At 44.2% G+C, this 26,601-nt stretch overlaps 1 protein-coding gene across 5 annotated transcripts in view; it reads right to left on the reverse strand.

The window, feature by feature from the left end:
- The window catches only part of DGLUCY (D-glutamate cyclase), an 847,613-nt gene that overhangs the window by 676,743 nt on the left and 144,269 nt on the right, over positions 1–26,601 (reverse strand). For 3 of the 5 annotated variants that reach the window (XM_069637445.1, XM_069637446.1, XM_069637443.1), the window contains exon 2: positions 24,829–24,940. In XM_069637445.1, the coding sequence (XP_069493546.1) occupies positions 24,829–24,931 (103 nt within the window). In that variant the 5' untranslated portion in view covers positions 24,932–24,940. The remainder of the gene's footprint in view (positions 1–24,828; positions 24,941–26,601) is intronic. The other 2 variants (XM_069637447.1, XM_069637448.1) reach the window with 1 other exon arrangement.

A 26,601-nucleotide genomic window follows, 5' to 3' on the forward strand; every position in this document is an offset into this window, starting at 1 on the left:
TGCATGGAAACCCAGTCCTCTGAACTCTGGAGAGATATTTCAAGGAAGAATCAATGGAATCTGAGAACCAAGGATGGATATTTGTTCAAGGATAATGCTCTAGTCATTCCCACACAAAAACTACAACAAAGGATAATAAACCTCTGTCATGATACCCTTCATTCCGGACATCGTGGCATTACCAATACCCTCCGTCTAGTACAAAGGCAATTTTGGTGGCCCAGAATGAAAACCGACTTACAACTGTACGTACAAGCCTGTTCTGTCTGTAGTCAAAACAAACATGATAACAAGAGACCGGCGGGTCTCCTACTGCAGCCTACACTGCCAACAAGGCAGTGGGAATTCATCGCTACAGACTTCGTTGTGGAATTGCCGCCTTCCAGGGGATACACGACTATCATGGTCACTATTGACTTGTTCACCCATATGGCTCATTTCACCCCCCTGTAGAAACTGCCATCTTCATCAGAACTTGCTGGAATCTACCTGGAACATATTTTCCGACTTCATGGACTCCCTTCCAAGATCATATCAGACAGAGGGCCTCAATACATTTCTCAGTTTTGGAAACACCTTTGCCGGATACTAGGGATTCAACGTGCCCTCTCCGCAGGCTATCATCCCCAAACCAACAGAGCTACTGAACGTGCGAATCAGACCTTAGAACAGTATCTTCGTTGTTTCACTACCAAGGTCCAGAACGATTGGTCCCTTTTAATACCTGTGGCTGAATTCACCTACAATAATTCGGATCACTCGGCTATTAAGACCAGCCCTTTTTCTGTAGCCAGGGATTCCACCCTTCGGTTCTACCTTCTGTCCTCCCACATCCTACACCAGTTCCTACAGTCGATTCCTGGATTGAAACACTCATCAATGTACAAAGAGAAGCCAAAGAACAGTTAAAAAGGGCCAGGGCTCAGACCAAGCATTATGTGGATTCAAAGAGAAGACCAGGGCCCTCCTACGCACTAGGAGATAAAGTATGGCTATCCTCGAAACTGCTTCCCCGGCATCTACAGCCAAATAAACTGGCTCCCCGGTATTATGGGCCTTTTCTTATAAAAGAAATCATCAACCCAGTGGCCTTTCGACCTAAATTACCAGACTCCTGGAAGAAAATCCACCCAGTTTTTCATACATCTCTAATGAAACCATACACCCAGACCTCTCGGTCTAACCTCAGGCCTACTCCCGTACTTGTCAATGACCAACTGGAATATGACGTCCCCAGAATATGTGACTCCAGATATAAACGTGGTCAGCTCCAGTACCTGGTGGAATGGAAAGGGTATCCTCCCAGTGAACGCACTTGGGAACCCATCTCAAACTTAAATAACCCCAGGTTACTCAGAAGGTTCCATCTCATACACTACCAACATGGCCGCAAGCACAGAACGCTGCCTACCAGCCTTCACGTCCAAAGCAGCACGTTCTATAAAGTAGCCACACCCCCGCGGCCCCGCGCGTCTCAACGCTACTGTTAGCTGTGGCTAGACGTGCGCTCCGTAATTCGCCTTCGTGGAACTCTGTTGTTTCCTGGTTCCCGGACCTTCTGCTTTCCTACTATTCTCACTCCTTCTTATTCAGCCTTCTCCCGGATCCTGTGCACCCGCCTCTGAGTGATCTTTTCCCCTTTCCTGGACTTCCTGGGGTTTCCTAGCGATCCCGGACTTGAAGCTGAACGAACACTGGAAGCCGAAGACGGCCGAGCAGGCTTGTACAAGACCCGAACCATACAAAAGAAAACTCCTCCTAAGGATTCCATCAAGCAGCGAAAACAGGTGAGAAAAGGGGAAACCTGTGACACACGACACATGCTTAAAGATTGTAGAGATGAAAGAAACTGCAACACAATGTAGACATGGCACACGCCAGGGCGATGGCTAGTGGGCAGAGGTTAAATCTCCTTACATGGAATGTTCGGGGCCTCAACAACCGAGCTAAATCAAGGAAAGTGGGGGCCTATGTTACCAGACATCGCCCCCAGGTGGTTATGTTACAAGAAAAACATGCACTCCGGAATGTAACGTGCTAGTAAATGCATATGGACCTAATGTTGACGATCCTGATTTCTACATGAATGTGACACACGAAATAGGCCCCCTAGAGAACCAGCAAATAGTGTGTGGGGAGCGATTTTAACACCATTCTAGTTAGCTTCCTGGACCGCTCCACAACCAGAAATCGAGCTCCCACCAGGGCAGCCACCACGATACTACAAATCCTATCACAAATTACCATGGTGGATGCCTGGAGAACAATGCACCCATAAAAAAGGCAATACTCATTCTACTCCTCAGTACACAACACTGAGTCCCTTATAGATTACTGGTTCATATCTGCCTCCCTTATGAATAAGACTGATAATTGTAAGATACATCCCCGTACCCTTTCAAATCACTCCCCTATATCTCTGGACATAACCCTACAAGATGTAAAGCCCCCAGCCAGGAGGTGGAGAATGCCATCTGAGATCCTCAAAGACCCATCAGTTGCAGACGCCTTACATATCGAAGTGGAGGACTTCATTGAAACCAATAGGGGGTCCGTTGACAAGAACTCAACCCTATGGGAAACTTTTAAGGTCTGGGTGAGGGGGATCCCAATTTCTAAATCCACAGGATTATTGAAGTCGGTTAGAACAGAACTAGCTGAGGTAGAGAAACGCCTGGGGGAACTAGAATCACTTTATACAACCATGCACGAGGAAAAGACACTAGCGGACATTAACAGTAACCTACAGGAGTTCAATAAACTAGCAAACAGGGAACTACTATATATGGCACCCCCCCTCAGAGCACGTCGATATGGCGAAGGGAACAGAGCGGGCTGCCCCCTGGCGAACCTGTTAAAGGCCGAACGGCACCATGCACCAATCTCCAGCATAGTGGCGGGAGACGGCAACGTGATCACCAGTGAGGAAGGTATCAGAGTTTGCTAATTTCTATTCGAACTTATATTCTAACCAAGATCTCAAATCGGCCAGCGAAATGAGAGAATATTTCAACAATATAACACACCCGAAACTGTCTGTAGAGAATAAACTAGCGTTAGACCAACCCCTGACATCGGAAGAAATCACTGAAGCAATCAAGTCACTGGCTAGTGGGAGGGCACCCGGGTCGGATGAACTGGGAGTGGAGCTGTACAAGGAGCTCAGCACTGAACTGGCCCCAGTACTACTGTCAGTATGGGAGGAAGCAATGGAATTGGGAACCCTACCAGTATCTGTGAGAGAAGCCATAATAACATGTTGGTTTGGTTTGGTTTGGTTGTTTATTTATAGTGCGCAGCTGAACCCTCGGGTAACTGGGCACATTAAATTAGGAACAGCAATGTTACAAATAGTTGTATATACAGTTAATGTCATAGGTGAAACGGTACAAATGAAGTATGAGTGACCTGGTTACACAGTGGTCGACATTCGGAGATATGAGGGTGAAGGATGAAGGGGAACATATAACAGAGAGTTGAAGGCATAAGTATAATGATATTCGGAAACATGATTAGTCTAAGTGCAGTAGACAATCTATTGTTGAGAGGCGAAACATTATTTTTCCATGGCTCGGAATGACCAGAACGAGGTTTCAGATCTGATTGTCATGGGGAGAGCATTCCAGGTTTTAGCTGCTTGCACAGGGAAACTAGATCCACCTGCTGTTTTCAAATTGAACCTGGGGATGACGAGTTGGTGTAAATATGGGGATCTAGTTGGTCTGGAAGAGTTTTGTCTTGTGAATTTGTCAGAGAGGTATCGTGGGGCTGACCGGTGAAGGCATTTGTGTGTGATGACCAGTGCTCGGAGTTTAATTCTCTCAAGGATAGGTAGCCAATGGGCTTCCTTTCTGGCCGAGGACATATGGGCTTTGCGTGGGAGGTTTAGGGTGCATCTAAGAGCATTGTTCTGGAGTATTTGTAATCTGTTCAGGATGTGGTTTGTAGAGCCAAGGAATAAAGTGCTACAATAGTCTAATTTGGACAGTAAAAGGGCTCTGTCCAAGGTGAGGCGACTGTCAGTAGATAGGAAAGGTTTGCAGGCGTTCATAAGTTTATTTGTATATGCTGTGGGGGAGATGGTAGCGTTGATTTGTTTTTTAAGGGAGAGAGTAGAGTCAAGATACACACCAAGTGTTTTGACTTCTTTCGAGACTTTAATGAGATTGCCATCAATGACAAAGGATTGGTATCTGGGGTCAGGTTTATTGAGACGGGCCTGTGATCCGACTATAAGCAGTTCTGTCTTGTCATTGTTTAAGCAGAGGCTGTGGGTTGCCATCCATGCTTGGATTTCGATATAGATCTCGTTTAGCTTTGCAACATCCTCATCATAGCATCCCAAGAGCGCAATGAGGACCTGAGTGTCGTCGGCATAGTTAGTATATGTAACTCCCAGGTCGTCAAGGCGGTCGAAGAGGAGCTTGGTGAAGATATTGTAAAGTGTGGGGGAAATGCAGGAACCTTGAGGGGCCCGCATTGGATCGGAGCAGGGTCAGCTGCTGCGCCGCCTGAGGGGGCGAAGACCCTGGTTGTTCTGCTCTGAGAGGAAGGATTGAATCCAATTGGTAGCATCCTGGGAGAATGCTGCAGCCGAGGAGAGGTGTTTGGTGAGTATTTGGTGGTCAACTAGGTCAAAGGCAGCAAACAGGTCTAACAAGAGCAGGATGGCCAAGTTGCCCTTGTCTTTAGCTTCATCCATTGAACGGTGCTTCTGAAGCCCAGACGGTTACCCCACGATGTGTCCTTATACAGGCCCCGGTCTTTAATAAACTGTGATGCCAAAATATTCGCCAAAGTCTTAGCCACAAGACTCTTACCTAACATGCCCATGCTGGTCCACCCTGACTAATGTGGCTTTATCCCGACCAGGTCAACGGCACTGAATCTGCGACGACTATTCGGAGTCATGGCCAGATAAAACCTGTGGGATGTTTTAACCCACTTCTGCTCTGCTATGCTGCAGCACTTGTTATGATGGTGCCAGAAATAGCAAAATGGCTGCAAAACCCTTGTGCACACCAAAACCTCTGAAAAAACCTCTGAAAAGTGCACAAAAAGATGGCTGCCCAATCTGCCACGCATGTTGTCAGTAGTGGAACAGAGATCTCACTCCTGGAATATGTCACTGGTGTTAGGCATAATCCTGTGCAGTTCCCTTAGGCAGCACTACAGAAGATTAAGACTACAGGTATATGCAGGAAAATCCACTTTGGTATCAGTCTGTACCACAAAGATTTAGTTGGTAGCTGTGGCTAAGCAGTCAGACTTATCTCAAGAGGGAGATGAGCAGTATTCAGGGTTTACACATAAGGGCTACAGCACTATGGAACAAAGCTTTGTATCAAAAAGAATATATATATTTATTTTACACACTCTGATGTTCACACACAATTCACTATTATTAAAGTAAGTTAAATCAGTCAAGAAAAGTATACACCACTCCCTATTTAAATTGTAGACAAGTTTGAGCAAGAGTGAAAACTGAGCAAAACAGCACAGTGAAAACCAAGCAGAAATGGCACTCTATCAATTTCTCAAAAGGGAGGGAAAGGACAAGTTATACAGGTTTAGACTCTAGAACACACCAGTAACTCTTCCCAAGTAGCTTGTGAACAAGTTAGGCAAGGCAGTACTTAAGCATATACAATACAGAGGTGAAAACCGAGCTAAATGGCACTTCACAAGTTTAAAAAGAAGGAAGGAAAAGATGGTTATAAGAGTGAGGTGCACCAACACATTTCTAGGTGAGAAGCAATCTGGAGAAGGCAGTTGTAACAGATTTAGCCAGAGTCAATAGGCCTGTGCCAGTGTCAATGGTACAAGGCAATGTGCCCAGGATCAAACTGTTCTAGTAGCTGCAGTCAAGTCTTTGTTTAATGATTTGAAAAAGCGGTTGCAGAAGGTGAAAGACAATGTTAGATGATAGGGGCGGCCAACCCAGTAGGTAACTAAAGGATTTAAAACACCTTTAGCGATACCCAACGAAACGGGAGGCCTGGCGGAACAATGTACCTTAAAAGTGGAAGAGGCTCTTGCGGTGGCAGTAGTTCCTGGCAGTTCCTGCAGTTCGGGAGATCCAGCAGAGGAAGAGAGGCTCTCGTCGTGGAAGAAGGTTCGAGTTACTGCACTGCCCAGGGATGAAACCAGCTGCGGAGCTGCCAAAACGAATAAAAGGTACGCTCCTTTAAATCGCGGTCGTGGTGGACGGGTGCCTGGCTATCCGGTCTCCAAGTGCAGGGCACTGGCGAGTCGACCAACGCAGGTCCTGGAAGGCGATTGGCGAACTGGTTGGCCCCACCAACTCAAGGGAAGAAGACTCTTTCAGAGGAAGATCTTCTCAAGTCGTTGGAGAAAAGTGGGGAGGATCTGCAGCAGGGCTTCACCGGTGGTTCAGTCGTTGCAGATGTCTTCAGCTTCTCTCCTCTTCGGTTTCTTAGTTCCAGTGCCGACGTCTTGTCCTCCAGTCCTCAGGACCCTGCTTTTATGCAGCAAGACCCCCATTCATACAGCCTAGCTGTCACTCACACAGTGGGATGGCTCTCCTGGTGGGAGAACCCCCACAGCCTATCAGGGCAGAGTGTGACTTGGGTTGCGTAGTCAACCCGGTCCAGGGTGCCTATTCCCCCTCCCACACATCCTGTCTACCCCAGACTCAGTGGCGCCGAGAGGAGGACTTCTGTGAAAAAGCCCGCCAAAAGGACGAACAAAGGATCCCCAACCCAGGTTAGGATTTCAGAGAAAGACACGAGAAAGAAATATTATTAAAGTTCTGGCAAAAAAAAAAAACAGCAGATTAAAGTTAATATTAAAATAACCCAGCGGTATATTAGAGGCTGTCAGTAAAATTGGTAGCCCCGAACAATGGGAAAATCCCAAAGGAAAATATTTGCGGTTGAATATTTATGGTAGTAACCACTGCCACCAGCCAGAAACCTTTGAGAGAGGGACTGTACGGTAACCCCTCGAAAATGAACATAAGGGAAAATCTTAACCCTTTCCAGTACTTCCATAGTAAGATGGTTTGTATTGGTTTAGTTCATAATTATTGACTAGTAAAGTCAATGGGGACTTTACATGCCCTGGGAGACAGTAGTCAGTCCCAGGGTATGGAGTCTATGTTTAGGGGTCGCTACGACACCCCTGTGGTATGGCACAGAGGGTGCTGTGTACCACACATGTTAAAAAGATGATTCTTATGAGGGTGAGAAAAAACCCATGGACCATAAGCACACAAGATAGCCTAAAACACACACTAGCAATCTGTCTAAGAGTGGGAAAAAGGGTCTCACTCTTAGCAGGAGAAAAAAATAAACCCTTCAAATCCAGAAAAGCTGCTGGGGGGCTCTATAGGTAAGGGTAATTAGCCTTATAAGAGAATTCTTCCTAACAACTGGGCTCCACAACAATTGAAATGGAGTACAATAGGAAAAAGCAGTGTTTTGCTAATGAAAACCCAAAATCTTGCTTTAAATCTCTTTTTCTTTGTTGCTGAAACTGCAGAATGCCGGTACAAAACATCCTCAAACATCCAAAATTCTTGCTGGGTGCTACAATTTATTTCGGTAAGAAATCATTGTGAACTTGTCAGGTCCTGAAAATCTGAAAGCATAAAGGGATTTCCACAGCAAAAGTGGCCAGTCTGTGGATGTCAAAATCTCTGTGCAAAAGAGGAATGCAGAGATGACAGCTGTCAGGAGCATGCCTGAATAAACTTTAAACATGTATATAAGCTGAAACCAAATGTTTGCAATCTAAAAGGCCTGTTACTGAGAGTAACCTATGTTGTAATTATTTTAATCCCATGGTTTAAAACCTTGAATGAGAAATCTAGCTGCCATTTTGAAATCACAAGTTTGTTTTAAGCTAAGGAAAAATGCAACCAAATTAACAATTAAATTAAGCCTGGCTAAAGCTACCAAACTGGAATAACAGCTTTCCCCCCCACCAGGAAATCACACCAAAGTGGTAATTATAGGGTTTGGGAAGAACCTGGTCTACAGAGCCATAGGGAACAGAACAGCTGCTGCTAAGGAAATGCGAGGTGTGAGGGCAGTCATAAATGGCCTCTGCCAAGAGCAAACAGGGAGGAGACTGCTCCTGAACTGCAGGGAGACAAAAAGAGGCGGCGCCAAACAACCATCTGTGGCTGAATATTAACAAAGAACATTTTGTTTAAAAACATATAATTTGCCAGTGAACATTGTGTAAAATATAGAAGTAACAGATTTGTGAATCTAAATTTTGGCTGCACATTTTAAGAGGCGGAAAAATCTTGCGACATGTTCTGGAAAGAAATGGCAGAAAATGTGATTTTACACAAAATGTATTTCTTCTAGAAGTATGAAACTTTATACACTTATGTCCATGTTAAACACGCACACTTGTAGAAATGTGCTTATAAATAGGACATTGTGTTCCTGATGAAAAAGGCAAAATTCTGTGAAAAGCAGAGATAAGATCCCACAGCTACGGGGGTTTGAGGGATATCTGCTATATAAAATATGTAATCTGTACATTTGATTCTTATAGAGGTTGCACATGTGTAAATATGTATGGTGCCAAAAGTAGATTTTGTGTTCAAGGGGCTAGGGGTGAATTCTCAGCCTCATAAAAGGTAGTGTGACACTCTGTTCCTCTCCTCCTATCAAGGCAGAGGGGAGACTCTGACCAAATCACCTGTCCAAAGGAGCGGGCTTAGGCTAAACCAGCCCACACACCCCCTTATCAGAGCATAAATAGAGACAGCTCACCACTCAAAAAGGCAGACAGATTCACTTACTATCCTGATACTGGTGGAGCACCCTGCTGCTGAACTACATCTTCCTTGCTCCTGACTCCAGAAACTTGGCAAAGCAGAACCCATTGCATTGCTGAACCACTTTTAGCTAGGCCTCAAATTCCAGAACCAGAACCCCACAAACCTAAGGGGAAGCATCAAAATACAGCCGAGCTGTGCTGTACTGCTTGCCTGCTGAAGTAATTATCTTCAGAACCAAAAGGGGCAGATCCAATCCAGTCCTGTGCTGTGACCAGAGCCTTTGTAGATCCAGTCCAGTCCTGTGCCGTGCGGTGCGGTAACCAGAGCGACTTGACGGTGCCCAATCCGATGAGCCCAGCTGTCTGTCCTAGAACCAGATCCCATTCCCTGACCAGAATCTTGAAGGACCAGAATCCTGACGGTTCTGTTTAAAAACATATCTAGTGAGTATCTATAGAAAGAACTGTGTCACTAGCATATGTACTGTCCATAGTCAATCTCTTAAACCCATCCTATCTTGTATTCAGAACCTGCATTGTTAGCAGTATTTTTGAATTGTCTGAACCCTCTATCCAAACCTCTTATCTTCCTCCTGTACTAGGATTGCTAAAACTATCTTTGTGCTGATCTTTTCTCATCTGAAGAAGGCGAGACCTCTGCAGGCAGTCATTCTGATCAAGTGGCTGTGTTCCTGTGTGGTATTCGTTGTATTCATAGATATCCTCTAGTGTAAGAAATCCTTTTGTCATTTTAAAAGTGCATTCCTGTTTCCATTCTTGCGCCTATCTAAAAAAAAAAAACAACCTCCACTAAAACATCCATAACTCCCTCCGTTTTTGTGCTAGAAACAAAATTTCAACTTCTGCTTGTAGCTAACATCCGTAGCTTTAAATTGCATCTAAAACAAACTGCATTCCAAATCCACAGGGTTCTCCCGTTCTTGCGATTATCACGCAGTGAAAAGTTTGCCACGATTTTTCGTTTAGGGAAATTCTTACACTTGTAAAGCAGTTTTTGATTGCTTCCGACTTGAATTTTAAGATTTCAAATTGTTTCTTGGTATTAAATCATTGCTTGTGTTCGTGTGCAACTATCCAAAGCGGCTCCCATAAGAATTTATAACAATTTCAGCAATTTTGACCATATTTGGTGTTTTGCCCATTCCATTCTAAAGAGAACTTTAAAACCAGCGTATTTCTCTTGTGCTTGCTGGAGGAAAATGGGATTGATATTCTGTTTGAATTCTGCTATTCCTGAATACCTGCTCTCTCCTCCTATCTCTTTACATTGTCTATTGGGGGTTGAGGGGTGTCTAGGGGGAGCCTTTAACTACAATGCTATCTGATCTGAACACAGACACAAAGGTATTATTTCTGTGCTGAATTGTTTTGATCAATATTACTCTGTGTGTATTAAAGAGATTATTCAGTGTTACATCACCCCATTGGTGATTATTGTGTACCCATTTAAACATAGTGTGATTAAATTGTAAATACATAAATAAATATTTTAACTTTGCAAACAGCCTGATTCCAGGTTCAGTGTGACGAGGGGGTTCCAGGAGAAGGGCGTGATATGAGTGGTACATCGTTCAGAATAAAGAACTTTTAGACAAAAATCAATAAGGATTTCAGTTATGCATTACATGCTAGGCGTTGACTTGAATGTGTGCCGGATTGAAATCACTACAAACCGGAAGCCCAGGCAGTAGCCGTATCCCTAGATGCAGAGAAGGCGTTTGATTCGGTGTCATGGATATACCCGTTTGCCGTACTCGTGAAGTTTGGAATAGACACATACTTTGTAAAATGTGTCAGGTTACTATACTCTACCACAGGAACCAGGGTACTGACTAACCGTACAATGTCCGATTGGTTTAAGTTGGGCAGAGGCACGAGACAGGGATGCTCATTCTCCCCCATACTGTTTGCTCTCACGAGAGAACCAGTCACAGCAGCCATTAGGGAACATCAGGGTCAGAGAGGTATTACAATGGCCGGACTGACCCAGTCAATATCACTGTATGCAGACAACACGCTACTTTACATCCGAAAACCCGACTTACATCTGGGACCTGCAATGGAAACCATACATGAATTTGCAGAGTACTCAGGCTATAAAACAGCTCTAAATCCGAAATCTTCTCCCTAACCTCTGCCACTAGACCCCCGACTAACACATGCGGCCTATGTTGGTCACCCACGAAAGTAAGGTACCTGGGGATTGTCGTGTCAAAAGACAGATCCTCCTTATATGCGGGAAAACCACGAAATACTGTTAAATACAATCTCGACCAAACTCCACCTATGGGCTAAACTCCCTATTTCACAGATGGGCCAGATTGCGATCCTGAAAATGGTGATCCTGCCAAAGCTACTATATGTATTCACCAACATCTCGATATGGCCTAGCAGACATTTCTTTGACACCCTGAGATCCATGGTCGTGGAGTTTGTCTGGTACGGAGGGGGGCACCAGAATGAAATGGGAAATAAAAGGTAGAACCATACGACAAAGGGGGCATAGCAGCTCCGGACTTTGAGCTATATTACCTGGCAGCACAAGCTCAGTTTGTTAGATACTGGTATGACCCCCATAGACACTGCACCACATATCCATGTAGAGAAAAACGCTGCACGTCCGACCGACCTACGGTCCATTATATTCAAAACAAAACATAAAGACGACTGCTTGTTTGACCCAGTGAGTACAAAGGTGCATGCTTGGTCCAGGATGTACCACAGGCTTCAATTGGAGACACCATAATACTCAGAGGCCCCCCTCTAGAACTTTCCGGGCATCGCACCCTCGTTTGATACCGATATGCAGAGGATATGGGACCCTGATGGTGAATTTAAAATGCGGGACATATTCCCCAACGGGAAATTAATTACCCCAGAAGATTTTAAGACTGCGATGGGGAGGGATCAGTTGAAGATACTACAATACCATCGCATGCAACTGGCCTTTAAGGCTAGATGGCCAATGTTTCCTGACAAGCCCCGACCACATGAAATGCTTCATGTCATTATCCTCACGATCAGGCACTAGTGTTTCTAAACTCTATACGACAACACAAGCAGACACACAGACACTAAATACGATTAAAGCTTCCTGGGAGATCGATCTGGGAATAACTATAGATGATAAGAAATGGTCGAGATATTGTGAACTGACCAAGAAAGGGTCTATCAATTTGGGCCTCCGGCTGATCCAATTCAAAGTGTTGAACAAACTTCATTATACACCAACAAAGGTTGCTAAATTTGCACGAGACTGCCCCAGCATTTACCAGAAATGTGGTAGCGATCACGTGGACTCATTCCATATGTACTGGAAGTGCCCACCCATTTACGAGTTCTGGGGGAGGGTGGCTGAAATTCTGCTAGAGATCACACAGGTTCCAATAGACCTCACATCCCAGAAATACCTATTTGAGGACATAGGAAAGATGGCAGAAGTGATCAGAAGACTGTTCAATGTGTCATGTGCAGTGGCCAAGAAGTGTATTCTTCAGAACTGGAAGAGCCCGCACGCACCATGCGTAAACCACTATCTTAAAGAACTGACGTATGTTAATGAGTGTGAGGAGCAACACGTGATGACACTCCCAAGGACAAGCAGACCAAAGGACATTTGGGCCTCGTTCAGGATATATTTGTGTGAGTTGAGGTCAGCGGAAACAGCCCCACGAGGCGCGGAAGTACTTTAACTCTGTAAATTGGTTAATGTGATATAAGGTTGAGTAACTCATCTCAGACATGATTATTTATATAGTGATGTGTTGTTGTGATGACGTGTACCACAATCAATAGACCTCACATCCCAGAAATACCTATTTGAGGACATAGGAAAGATGGCAGAAGTGATCAGAAGACTGTTCAATGTGTCATGTGCAGTGGCCAAGAAGTGTATACTTCAGAACTGGAAGAGCCCGCACGCACCATGCGTAAACCACTATCTTAAAGAACTGACGTATGTTAATGAGTGTGAGGAGCAACACGTGATGACACTCCCAAGGACAAGCAGACCAAAGGACATTTGGGCCCCGTTCAGGATATATTTGTGTGAGTTGGGGTCAGCGGAAACAGCCCCACGAGGCGCGGAAGTACTTTAACTCTGTAAATTGGTTAATGTGATATAAGGTTGAGTAACTCATCTCAGACATGATTATTTATATAGTGATGTGTTGTTGTGATGACGTGTACCACAATCAATAAATAAAGTTTTTAAAAAAAATGAGAGATGCGCTCCATCGAGGAAGAGCATCAGAAGAAAAACCCCAGACGCAGGGGAACGGGAGTGAGAAGTTGTGAGTGACTTTGATTCCCAGAAGAGGGGATGTGTAACATAAGAGGAGATCCCCTTGAACCACAGGGGATTGGTGTGCACCAGTGAGGGGGAGGAGAGGCCAGTAAGTCCAGAAGAAGGGTGTGCAACAGTGAAGAGAAAGAGCGGCTTTGATCCCCAGGATAGAGGATGCCTAACAGAGGGGGAGAGCCTGTTGGACCTTGGCGAGGGGAGTAAGTAAGGGAGAGAAGGAGGGCCCCAATAAGGGGAGCACTTTTAGGACACTTGGCAAAGGAAGGAAGCCCTGCAAACTAGAGAGGCGAAGAGGCCTTGTGACCCCCAGAAGAAAGGATAGGAACTGAGCCCTAGAAACCTCTAAGCAGGAGACGCTTCTGGTCTGGAGCTTTCTGTATGCCTTTTTATTTGCCATCCTTCAAATATAATTGTAGTATGCACACTATTTACTGCATTGGCTGTCCCCACCATCGGGATGTGTATTTGTAATGGAAACTGAGATACATGGAAGTTCTATGGGGGGGAAGTTGAAGGAACTTTTACTGGAGAGAGCTATCCGGGATGGATGCCAATACCACATCTCTCCTACAGCCCAACTTTTTATTAATCTGTAACTAAATAAATGTAGTTTCCTTTTATACTTCATGTCTCCTGCCTCATCCTTACCTCCAGTGTGACTTACCTGAAGTATGATGACACTTCATTTTGATGAAGAGTTGGTCCTGAGCCCAGATGAGGAGGAAGGTGAAGAAGATGCCCGATGTAGTCCAGTCCAGAGAGGAGAGCAGACAATCAGAAGCTGAACATGCTGCGGTTGAGATGCCATGGATGCCTGCAGTTGAGATCCATGGGTGAAGAGAATGTAGAGGCATCCATGAAATGAAATGTCCAGGAAAGGACCAAAGAAGTAGGTGTTCCTGCTGAGTGGAGAGCAGTGACTCAACCTTGGCACATATGTGATATGAGCCAACAGATAAGGGGGTTGGTTGTGGCCGGTGGGAGCACTGATGACATCCCTGCAGCGACCAATGTTCTGAGAATGGAAAAGGATTGTGGGACATGTAGTCACAGAGGTCTGTGTGGGCCTTTGGTGGCGCGTGCCAAACTGTGCCCTGCGCTCCAGATTTACTGTTAGGCTGGAATGCATACAATCAGGCCCGCATCATTATCTTTTCATCATGAGCTCTGTAGGAGCAGGGCATTAAAAGAAAGGCCCTTTCATCATGCATCAGCGTCCTCACGCACGCACAGCAGTTCAGATTTCATTCAGAGTTCGGAACCGTGCTGGACGCGGTTCAGAGACACAATGCTGGAGGCTGATTTTAAAGGTACACGATGAGAAGTACTGATGTAGCAGGACGAAACAAAGACTTCTACTGCAATAGTATCTGTAATTGAGAATCAAATTACTGCATTTATTTCAGGCTGTGGTGCTGGAATACAATGCCAGGGGCTTAAAGATCATATTGCCAGTATTTTAACTAAGTCCAGCATTGTCTGCTGTTCTGAGAACTAAAATTCCCATTATTTTGTAGTTCCTGTGCCTTTTTCGTAGTTCTCATGCAAGTTAGCACTGGCGCGTCAGTATGAAACCGGTCTGTGCCGGTTTGTGGTGCTCGGTGGTGCTGTGGCCATACCTTAACGGGCAAGTCTCTGATAATGAATATGACTTTATTACCCGCTACGGAGGCTACCAGATACAGTGACTCTCTCACAGAGTTACTGAATGCTGCACACCTGTTGGCGGATGTGCGTAGAGCCAACTTTGTGAAGCGTTTTCTCTCCGAGGCACATAGTAGTAGTCTAGGAGTTGTAGATACGGTTCCAATTCAGATTGCAAGGACGGTGGATGGTGTTAGTGCACCCCCAGCAAAGGTCTTTGTGGCGACTATAGATCAACCGTCCATGGATAAAAATGGTGTCACGGATACTGTGAGTAGAGTGGTTGCTCAGAGTGAGTATGCTCTACAACCTATTAATGCCTTACAGAAGAAGGCAGTCGTTTCGAATGGTGGCCTTAAAGAGCCTCAGCAAGTTAGTAGGAACACTCCATGTGTAAAATCACAAAAGGATCATCTTAAATTACTATTACTTAACACTAGATCCCTACTGAAGCACGCACTAGAAGTTACATCTTATATTGTTATTGAGGAGATGGATATATGTACTATATCAGATACTTGGAGTCATGATGCAGCTGGACCAAATGTTAGCTTTAACCACCCCCGAAGGATACAATATGATACACAAGGATAGAACCCAAAGGAAGAGGAGGAGGGGTGGCGTTAATTGGAAATCCAATTTAGATGTCTGGGAAGTGGAGACACCAGCCATTGAGAGGAATGAAATGAAAAACGTTAAGATTCGGATTAACGCTGAAACTACTATTAATATGATACTGGTGTACATATCTCCCATCCATGACTGAATTCTCCAGCCAACTGAGTAACATTCTGTTGCCCATAGTGAAATCTAACACCAGGGCGGTGGTCCTTGGTGATTTCCATCTATGGCTGGGCAATATTAATGACTCTATGGCTAAGAGGCTAGAGGAGTACTTGGGTAATGTAGGCTTTGATCAACATGTGAAAATGCCAACTCATGAAAAGGGGAACCCTTTAGACCGAATAGCCACACATAACACTAAAATAGATAATCTGTTTGTCCTGCCTTGTCCATGGTCAGATCATTTGTTTGTACATGTTATGGTAGGTTTGGAGAAACCTATTAAACCCAAGGCAGAGGGAAGGAAAAGTATAATGTCTAGGAACCTAAAAAAGCTACGAAGGAGGCCCTGGTACCTTGGCTAAGACCTCTGACACACGATTCCCTAGCTCCCCTGAGAACCAAGCTGGCTGTAGAGAAGAAACATAATCCATGGTTTTCGTCAGACTTACAAAAGCTGAAAGCCAATAAAAATAAATGCTTCTATGCATGGTGATCTTCGCAATGTGTTCATGATAAAGAGGCTCATAGGATCGCAGGTAAAGATTTAAAATTGTCATTGCAGCCAAGAAAACTATGTATGATGATAGGATTAGAAGTGCACAATCAAATTCTAAGGAACTTTTCAAAATGTTAAGGGAGGTGGAAGACTCATGGTGGCGGAGACCACCGGACAGAGCACCGTTTGGAGAACATCACAAGATACAGGAAACCCCTAATACAAAAACTGAAAGCTGAGAAGCAATGAGACATGAGGAGATCAACAAAGGATATGATAACTTTAAGCCTGAGATGAGTGCCCATGGGGGGCATCACAAGTTGTGGAAAATGGTTTGACCCAGGACAGGACATTTAAGAAGACACCATACTACTACCTGCAGCAGGTTGCAGTGACCCAAACACGACTGCTGGACTCAAGCAGATGCCATTGAAATTGGGGATTCCTTCATTTCTTTTGTTTGTGCCAAAGGGCAGACTATTGTGGGTCAACAAAACCTGTTTTTACCGAGAATCTTCCCCGTTCTCTTTGTGGACTCCAATCAGCCATGTGTCAGGAGGTACTGTCAGGAGGTACAGTCAGAACATTTGTTGTGTGTTCTCATCACAAATGAGTGACCATCTGCAATGTTTTTATAGCTTCCAGGCTGGAATACAGATATAGCCTCTGGCTTTGTGCCCTCTTTCTATCTGTAAATTGCAGTGGGTATAAAATTGTGCAATCGGACGCCACAAGGGGCTGCTAATTTGACTAGACCTTTGCAACCAGGCCCCAGTTGCAAAAGTTCAGTCCAAGACCTTCCCTGTTATCCACCAGATTTAGCATTAAACAATGTCCTTCTTGACTCATCTATAAATTCAATTGTTTTGCCCTGCCAAGAAGCCAACTGTTCCTCCTCCACCTCGATTCATTACAACCACATTACAACAAGGCCGTATCTGGTGGCTGTGCCTTCACTGCTATGGCCACCTGCCTTTGCAACGTTCTCCTTGTACAACATCCAAGATCACCACTTCTTTTGCAAGGCAGTCAAGACTTAGCTCTTTCCCCAACGATCCTGGCTTTTATGGGCTTTTTTTTCCTTTGTTTTATATCAGCAAAAGGGGTCACGTTGTAGCTGTACTCTGGGCCCTATTATTGACAACAGCAGAAGAATACTACACAAAAGATTTGTGGTGTCTGTGTTTAAAATCTATAATTGGGCAGGAGTGAGTCATTTATGTAAATTGTTAACACATCATAACACAATAATAGGTTTGCTATTCTTGGTTTTTCTCAATTCTGTATTCCATTAAAAAGATTTTGAAAAATAAATTTGAATTACATTCTACCAATATATCATAAAAAATGCATGTCTAAACATTTTTTACAAACATTTAAAAAAAGCCTGGTGTGAGGCTGACCTATTAGGTTGGTGTTTCCATATAGATAAAGATCAAGACCTATTGCAACAGACAGAGCTGACCATAATTTAATTTAAGTCATACACTTCCAAATTAAGAAAATATAATATTTATTTATTCAATTACCAGAAATATATAGAGCAATTCATTATAAAAATTCCAAAAAATGAAGACACCTTTCTTGATTCTAATGAATACATGCATACCATACTAATCATACACAGTCATTCACTATTACACAGGAAAAGAACCATCACATCTAATACAAAACCCGGTCAAAGTGCCGGGGATACAGACTAACAGCATATATTTAGCACTTTAGTGCATCTAAAACTACTAATCAAGTGTGTCTATTTCTTCACATATCAGTCGGCATGCCGGTATTCGGTAGCCATTTAATCAAGCTTAGTGCTGCTGCGGCCTTCATCAGGACAGGAATAGGATAAAAAATTGTACACCACTCCGACTACGGTCTTGTATTCATAGGTGTCTACAATAAAAACATATTACTTGTGGTTACACCTTCAAAGCTCTGCCTTTACTGCTTCTAATGACTAAACCATTGTATACAATTTCACACTAAATCAATTAAACAACACTGATAAATACCTCTAATTGATTGTTCTTGCATCCTTCATCTCTTCTCTATCAGCCCTCTTCTGGTACCTGACCCTCTTTTATAGGGTCCCCTATATGAACAAGATACAGGGTTAAGAACTATAAATGCCTGTAGATGCTCACCCACGAGAAGTACAGTGCTCTCACTCTGAAGGGATTGATCTCACTTGCCTTACCTGTACCCTACATGCTAGTTTGTGAAGCTTCTTCCTTAAAGATGGAATTGGCATTCGGTGCGCTTGCCACCTCGCCCTTTCAGGTTTGGGCGGGACAAATGTCAGCGAAGTACAAGTTACTTACCAACTGTAACGATCTTTTGATTGGATGTTCCTCCCACGTATTCCTCATTTTAGATATATATCCTTACCTTCAGTTTCGCCTCGGAACATTTTTCCTCTCTCCAGCAGAGGGCGCTTCACTCGAGGCGAAGACGTCGATGTCCCTCGGCGGTCTCCGTCGAGCACCAACGTCATCAGTTGTATAAAGGCTTCAGTTCTGTTTTTCATGTATCAGAGCCCATGACTATGGTTAAAGGCGTGCCTCTTTTGACCTCAGCCACAAAAGAAATCAGAGTGTAAACCATGTAAACTGTACTGTGGGGTAGGCTGCGAGGGTCGATGAGGAATACGTGGAAGGAACATCCAATCGAAAAAACCTTACAGTTGGTAAGTAACTTGTTCTTCGAATGGATTGTGTCCTCCCACGTATTCCTCATCTTAGACTCCCAAAGCAGTTTTCTATTGGAGGTGGGAGAACAGATACCTTTTTAGTCATGTACTGAATGTAGCACAAATTTGGCAAATAGACCTCCTTGAGAGGTAGTTGAGTCCAAAGCATAATGTTTTATGAAAGTATGCATGTATGACCATGTGGCTGCTGCACAAATATCTTGTACAGGAACACCCCTTTTAAGTGCTGTTGAAGTTGCCATGCCCCTAGTTGAATGAGCTCAGGGGGATCTTTTCCAGCTAGCCTATAAGACGGTGTTATGGCTAAGATTATCCATCTTGATAATGTTTGTTTGGTTACAGGTAGTCCTAACTTACGACCAGTGTATCCCACAAACAGTTGGTCACACTGACGTATTTTTGACAATCTTGAGATATAAAAGCTAAGAGCCCTTCTAGGATCTAGCCTATGTAGTCTTTCCTCTTCCTTACTTGTGTGAGGAGGAGGGTAGAAAGTAGGTAGAATTATTTTCTGTGACAGGTGAAAGTCTGAAACTATTTTTGGCAAAAAAGAAGGCTTGACTCTAAGGAAAACTTTATCTTTATGAAAGATGGTGTGAGGAGGACCACTAGAAAGTGCCTGCAACTCACTTACTCTGCGGGCTGATGTCAATGCAATTAGAAGTATAGTTTCCAGAGTAAGAAGCCTCAATGGGCAAGAATGTAAAGGCTGAAAGGGTGCACATGTCAGAAATTTCAGTACCACATTTAAATCCCACACAGGAACTTGAAAAGGTATTGGTGGAAAAACATTGTTTAAACCTTTTAGAAATTGTATTATTAAAAGGTATCTTCAAATAAGATTTTTCTTCTGACGAGCGCTTGAAGATAGATAGCGCTGCTACGTATCCTTTTATCGTACTAACCTGGAGCCCCAGATTAGCCAATTGTGACAGAAAAGAGAATGCTATTGGAATATTACATTGAAAAGGGGCCACATTCTTATCCCTGCACCAGTTAATGAATGTGTTCCAACGACACTGGTACAAAGATTTTGTTGCTGGCCACGTTCTCCTGGCCCAATCCGGGGCAATTAGGATCATGGTTTTCCCGAACTTCCTCAACCTCCTGATTACTTGAGGGATCACAGGGACTGGAGGAAACGCGTATAGCAGTGGAAACTCCCAGTCCACTACAAATGCGTCTCCTAGAGCTCCTATCGGGGGAAATTCCCTTGAGCAATACAGTTCGCATTCCCTGTTGACACTGGTTGCGAACAGATCCACTTGAGGGGTTCCCCAAAGGGTGAAGATCTCCAGAAGGACTTCCTGAGCTAACTCCCACTCGTGGGAGACTGTGCTCTGCCTGCTCAGAGCGTCCGCCGCTATGTTTTGCTCTCCTGCTAGGTGAATGGCAGATAGAGAGATCCCTTCTTGTATTGCCCAGAACCAGAGCTGGATTGCCTCTCTGCACAGTGGTAGTGACCCTACACCTCCTCTCTTGTTGAGGTAGTATATGGCCACTGTGTTGTCCATCATTATCAGGACATTCTTTCTCCGTACAGCTGGCAGGAAGGCCTTCAGTGCTAGTCTGATTGCCCTCAGCTCCAATAGGTTGATATGTAGTTTGGACACCGATGGAGACCAACGACCTCTGATCGTCAACTCGTTGGTGTGAGAACCCCATCCCGTAAGGGAGGCGTCCGTCACTACGGTTATCTCCGGCCATGGGTGCCAAAAAGATTCCCCTCTGAGGATGTGCTGTCTGCAAGTCCACCAACCAGTCTTGAATTTGGAGAGCCTGAAGGATCTGAGAAAGAGTGACCATCTTGAACTTGTACTTCCTGAGGAACTTGTTCAAGTTTTTCAAGTCCAAGATGGGTCTCAGTCCTCCGTCCTTCTGTGGAATGAGGAGATATGGGGAATACCAACCCTTGTTCCACTCCGCTACAGGTACATGTTCTATTGCACCTTTCTGTAGCAGGGTTAAAACTTCCTGCAACAGGAGCGGGTCTGGATTTTTGGTAGAGTTGTATTCCGGTGGGTGATTCTGAGGTTTCTTTAGAAAGGGAAGGCAGTAACCTTGGGATACTGTTTCCAGCGCCCAAGCATCTGAAGTAATTCCCTGCCATTCTTTCACATGCTGTGAGATCCTGCCTCCCACTGGGGTCTTGTGAGTCAAAACCTCAGAGTGGTTTTGCGGCAGCTCTAGCAGCGGCTGAAAGGACAGATGCCACTGATGGGGCAGATCTAGCACCTCTTCCTCGCCCCTGAGGAAATTTCCTTTGCCCTCTTTGACTGGCCTGTCCCCTTAGTCTCCCAAATGAGGAGTAAAAACGAAAGGGACGACCCCTCCAAGAAGATGAGCCTGTGTAGGGGGGTTGCTGAGGTTGTCTTATAGCGGCACTGAGTGACTTTGCCGCTGCCTTGGAGGTCTGCAGCTTCTCCAAACTTTCATTTGCCTTGCTGCCAAACAACCTCGAGCAGTCAAATGGCATATTAAGAAGTCTAGATAGAACATCTGGTGCGAAACCTGACTTCCTTAGCCACGCAAATCTGCGTAGCACTGCGCTAGACACCATGGATCTGCTGATACTGTCTGCTGTGTCCAAACCTGCTTGAAGACATTCCCGCAAAGCCTCCTTGCCATCCTTTATTATGGACAGGAAACCATCATGTTCCTCTCCTTCCAGTATGTGTTGAGCTGCCGCTGACATGCAATCCCACAGAGTATAAGTGAATCTCGCCAGAGTGCAAGATACATTCATGGATTTTAGAGCCATGCTCCCTGATGTAAAAACCTTTTTCGACCATGCATCGATCTTTTTGTTATCCCTATCAGGGGGAATTGTAGGGTATTCAGCATTTTTTGTTGATGTGGCTGCCTGAACTACCAGGCTCTCAGGAAATGGATGCTTACTCAAGTACTCTGGATCAGAGTTACAAGGTCTGTATTTTGCCACATATTTCTTGTTCACTGCTGGAATGGATTCAGGTTTTTCCCAAGCAGCATTTACTCTCCTTTGCAAGGCAATATGAAAGGGAAGTATGGGGTCTGGTTGAGGACCTCCTGACAAAATATCTGTCATATCATCATCCTGGTATACAGGCGAGTTCCTACCCCATCCCATACATTCTGTTACTTTGTTCATAAGTTTTCTATAACCCAAATCAGCATGTTCTGCTGGATCTAGTTTTTCAAACTCGTATTCAGGGGACGTATCTAGTCCACTTGCAGATTATAAACATTCATACAGGTCTTGCATTTTTGAGTGAGGATCAATTAATTCCTCAGGGACTTCCCTTGTACCATATTTTACCCCAGCTGATGAAACTTCAGGTTCATCTTCTTCATCATCATCCTCCTCATTTTCTGAAGACATTTCTCCATATATAGATGACATAGTTTGGAAAAAATCATGCTTGCTTTCTGGGTGAAATACTTTCTCAGGAATAGGTTTCACCCCTGTAATTGGTGTCGACGTCGACAGAAGCGTCGAAGTCGTTGCCGTTACCTTCGATGTTGTCGAGGCATTCTTCGATGTTTTCGAAGGCGCTACGAATGTCATTGAAGGCATCTTCGAGACAATCAACGCCGTCGAAGGAGCCTTCGAAACAATCAACGCCGTCGAAGGAGTCTTCGAGGTCGTCGATAGTGTACTCGGTGTAACTTTTTTCGGCTGGGTCGTCGACCCCTTATACTCGACATCCTTCGATGGATGCTTCAAAGATGTTTTCATCGAGGTTCTTAATGACGTATCAACGTCTAAAGTCTTTTTCTTAAGGTCTGCCTCCTGTTTATGCACTGGAAGGCTTTTCTTTTTAGGTGTTTCGGAAGAATCCCTAGAAGACACCCTCGACAATTTCTTGTCGGATTTCCGAGTTTTACACCTTCCCCTGTCACTTTTTTTGTGCGTAGAGGCATGATCTTCAACAGACATTTTTGAGGGGGTCTGGGCTGCATTCTCCAAAATGTTCATCATCGATGCTCTAAATGCTTCCCACTTTTTAGGGGAGTCATGCTTTGTTGGACATGTAATAACTTCCTCCGATGTAGTCGAGGAAGAGGAAGAATGAGATCGGTGCTGTCTTTTCTTTGCTTTTTTGGACAAAGAAGAAGAGGACTTCCTCGATCTACTCCTCGATCTGGATTTTTTATGGCGTTTCACCGAAGACTCAGCCGAGTCTTTCTTCCCTCTTGAAGAAAACTTCGAGGATATCTCCCCCAACGCCAGTTTACCTTGTCTTTCTTTCAAGACCTTATGGGTCACTGACTGACAAGAACCACAGTCGTCGATTCGATGGTCAGAACCGAGGCACCAGAGGCACATACGATGAGGGTCAGTCAGCGACATTTTTCTTCCACACCTTTGCCATTTCTTAAAACCCGTTTTCAGAGTGGACGGGTTCGAAGAAGACGACATAATTCGCTATAACTGAAGCGCCGTTTTATCTCGATCCGAAGCGAAGCTAACGGAAAAACGGAACTGAAGCCAACGGGCGCACTCGAGGCCTTTATACAACTGATTACGTCGGTGCTCGACGGAGGCCACCGAGGGACATCGAAGTCGTTGCCTCGAGTGGAGCGCCCTCTGCTGGAGAGAGGAAACATTTTCCGAGGTGAAACTGAAACTAAGGATATATATCTAAGATGAGGAATACGTGGGAGGACACAATCCATTCGAAAGGTAAGTTTCCAATCTGCAATGGGACCAAAACAGACCACCAAGTGTACCTTCTGACCACAAGAATGCCTCTAGTTATGTACATATTCTCATAGGATTTACTTAATCATTGGGAAATCCTCAAAATATAATCTGAAGATGAGGCACCGCTGGTCACCTATCCCTCTGTCAGAGCAGTACATTCTGAGGCCGTCTTCACCTGATTCAATCTACAGGAGACAACAGGCACACATAATAATGGCCTTTCCAAGGGGATGTTGCAAACATGCTGCCTCTCATAGGTGCTCTTCGCTATGGGCTCAAAACCTGCCACAAATCTTGCAGTAGTGACACGAGGTGTTACTAATACATTCTTGCCCGCATTTCTCATTTTGTCATCTGATATTAGGGGGTCGATTCATATGCATCCTTCTCTCTAGCATCTTGAGTGCCTGAGGGTGAGCGTGAGTATTTTTTCGAGTTCCATTGGAGCAAGCGCACCGAATGCCAATTCCATCTTTAAGCAAGAAGCTTCATAAACCAGCAGGTTACAGGTAAGGCAGGTAAGATCAATCCCTTTGCAGCGAGAGCACTGTACTTCTCATGGGTGAGCATCTGTAGGCATTTATAGTTCCTTCCCCTGTATCTTGGTCATATAGGTGACCCTATATTAGAGGAAGGTCAGGTACCAGAAGAAGGCTGATAGAGGAGAGATTGAAGGATGCAAGAACAACAATTAGAGATATGCATCAGTGTTGTTTAATTGATTGTGTGTGAAATTGTCTACGAGCATTTAGTCATTATAAGCAGTAAAGTAAAGACAGAGATTTGAAGGTGTAACCCCAAGTAATATGTTTGTATTGTAGACACCCATGAATACAAGACCGTAGTAAGAGTGGTGCAAAATGATCATTCCACTCCTGTCCTGATGACATCCGAGGCAGCACTAAGCCTGACTAAATGGCTAACGAATACCAGCTGAAACACGTGTTGACGGATATATGAAGAAATAGACACAATTTGTTAGTAGTTTTAGGTGCACTAACGTGCTAAATATATGCTCTTAGTCTGTATCCCCGGCACTTCGACCGCGTTTTGTATTAGATGTGATGGTTCTTTTCCTCTATGATAGTGAATGAATGTGCACGATTAGTATGGTATGCATGTATTTATTAGAATGAAGAAAGGTGTCTTTATATTTGGAATGTGTATAATGAATTGCTGTATATTTTTCTAGTAATTGAATAAATACATATTATATTTTCTTAACTTGGAAGTCTAGGACTTAAATTAGATTATGGTCAGCTCTGTCTGTTACTATAGGTCTTGAACTTGGTTTATATTGAAATGGTATGATAGCCTGGCTGATCAAGACCTCACCAGGGACCCTTGTGAAGTGTCTGTTAGGTTGGTGGTCATGAGAAGGTGGGGTCACTCTCAGTTGATCAAGGGAGGTGTTTACTTACCTTCTGCCATTCCAGAGGTATTTCTCACGTTGATTCTGTTAGAGCGGATTAGCGCTCTAACTGCTGCAGGGGCAAGGCATCGAAGACTCTGCAGGGAATGCATATCTCTATTCTTGAAGAAAATGAGAATTTCAAATTAGAAAACATTTGGAAAAAGTATTTCGTGTTCATTACTCACAATGCTTTTGATCTTGACACTTGTAGGCTTTTCAGGTTGCAAAGAATGTATGCTGTGACATTTCTAAATTAGACATGCCTAATATTAAGAAGTCCCCTATTAAGCTTATTTAAGAATAATAGTGTTTAAATATAGAACAATGGTACTCTGGGGGAGCTGAGGGTACTTTCAGCTGTTGTAAGGAGCAGCAGTCGGAGGGCTTTCTTAGATTGCTTTGTATATTTTTGTCCTAATCTCATGAGCGAGTCCATCATTATTTACTGTGTCAATTTTACCTGTTTAGAGTGTAGCTCGTAGATGCCACTTTACTGGAACCCAGTGGAGTAAGACTATAGCTATGGGCATTGGTAGTTGGTAAATGTGTATGACTACACATTCACCTTAGTGATGTGTCGATCCCACTTTTTGCAGGATTCAGGCACTGTGATGTGCTGAAAGGGACGACATTCCGTGTGTGCCTTCCCTGCAACTTGCTCTCTGCCAGCAAGTTAATTGAAAGAGTCCTAGATTGCCAAGGCTTGACGGAATAGTGTTTGTTTTGCTCTCCTTTTTTATTTGAAGTGTGTGCCTGTTTAGTATTAAGTACTGTCATGCTTGTTTTCATTTTTAATGGTGTGAATGTCATTCATAGTCATGGTATTTATGTTTATTGGGATATTTATTTGTATTTGTTTTGTGTTTGAAGTTTTGTAACACAAAAACAATTGTATAACACATTGTGAGGCCCCAGGAAAAAGTAGGGCAGAGTGTTATGAAGTGGTAATCCAAGAACATTGGGAGGAGAGGTGCACGTGAGTCATCTAGTCAAATATCGTAGAAGTACATTCCCAGTTAACAGAAATTCAGTGACAATTTTTTTTTTTAGATCAACAGTAAGTGCACCTTTAGAATGAATCATAGACCGAAATAAGGTAGGCAGGGCTCTGTAGAAAGAAAAGGGTCACGAGAAAGGGAGATGGGTTATAGTTGGGAAACCCAGTCACCCTACATAGATGTACATTCCTTGCCAACAGAGGATATGCGATTGTGGGAAACCAAAGGGTGTTTCACTTACTAGTCCCCAGGGTACTCCCTCTCTCAGGTGGCCACGGCACAGTTATCGCCTTTGGATCCAGACCCTGGGGGTGGATAAGTGTGGGAGGATCACCTGGGTGGGGGATCTTCGGGGAGTGGAGGTGAGGCAACCAATGGTGAGACGCGCTATTATCCCCCTTTCCCGTGCCCATTCCCCATTCTGTTTTATAGGATTCTCCCACATTCCAACTCCCCCGCCTTTCTACACAAACACTGGGCCGAGGAAGAGGAGGACCGAGAGTAAAGAGGCTAACACTTACATATCTCATTGGACATGTCCTGTTACTCAGGCCAGGCAGTCAGGCACTTTACCTTAATCACCTACATCTGATACCCATTAGCTACCCCCACACAGATAAAAGGCAGAACATTGAGACACACACTGAGCAAGGTGGGAGACTTCAGACTTAATATCACCAACTCGATCAAAGAAAACAAGTTTGTACATACTGTAGACTCCTCGCTTGCTGCCTGCCTAGCCATCCTTGTACATTACACACTTATGTGGTATCGTATCTATC

Source organism: Ambystoma mexicanum, chromosome 14 (genome assembly GCF_040938575.1).
Source record: "Ambystoma mexicanum isolate Mex_15411 chromosome 14, UKY_AmexF1_1, whole genome shotgun sequence".
In the NCBI taxonomy this organism is placed as follows: Eukaryota; Metazoa; Chordata; class Amphibia; order Caudata; family Ambystomatidae; genus Ambystoma; species Ambystoma mexicanum.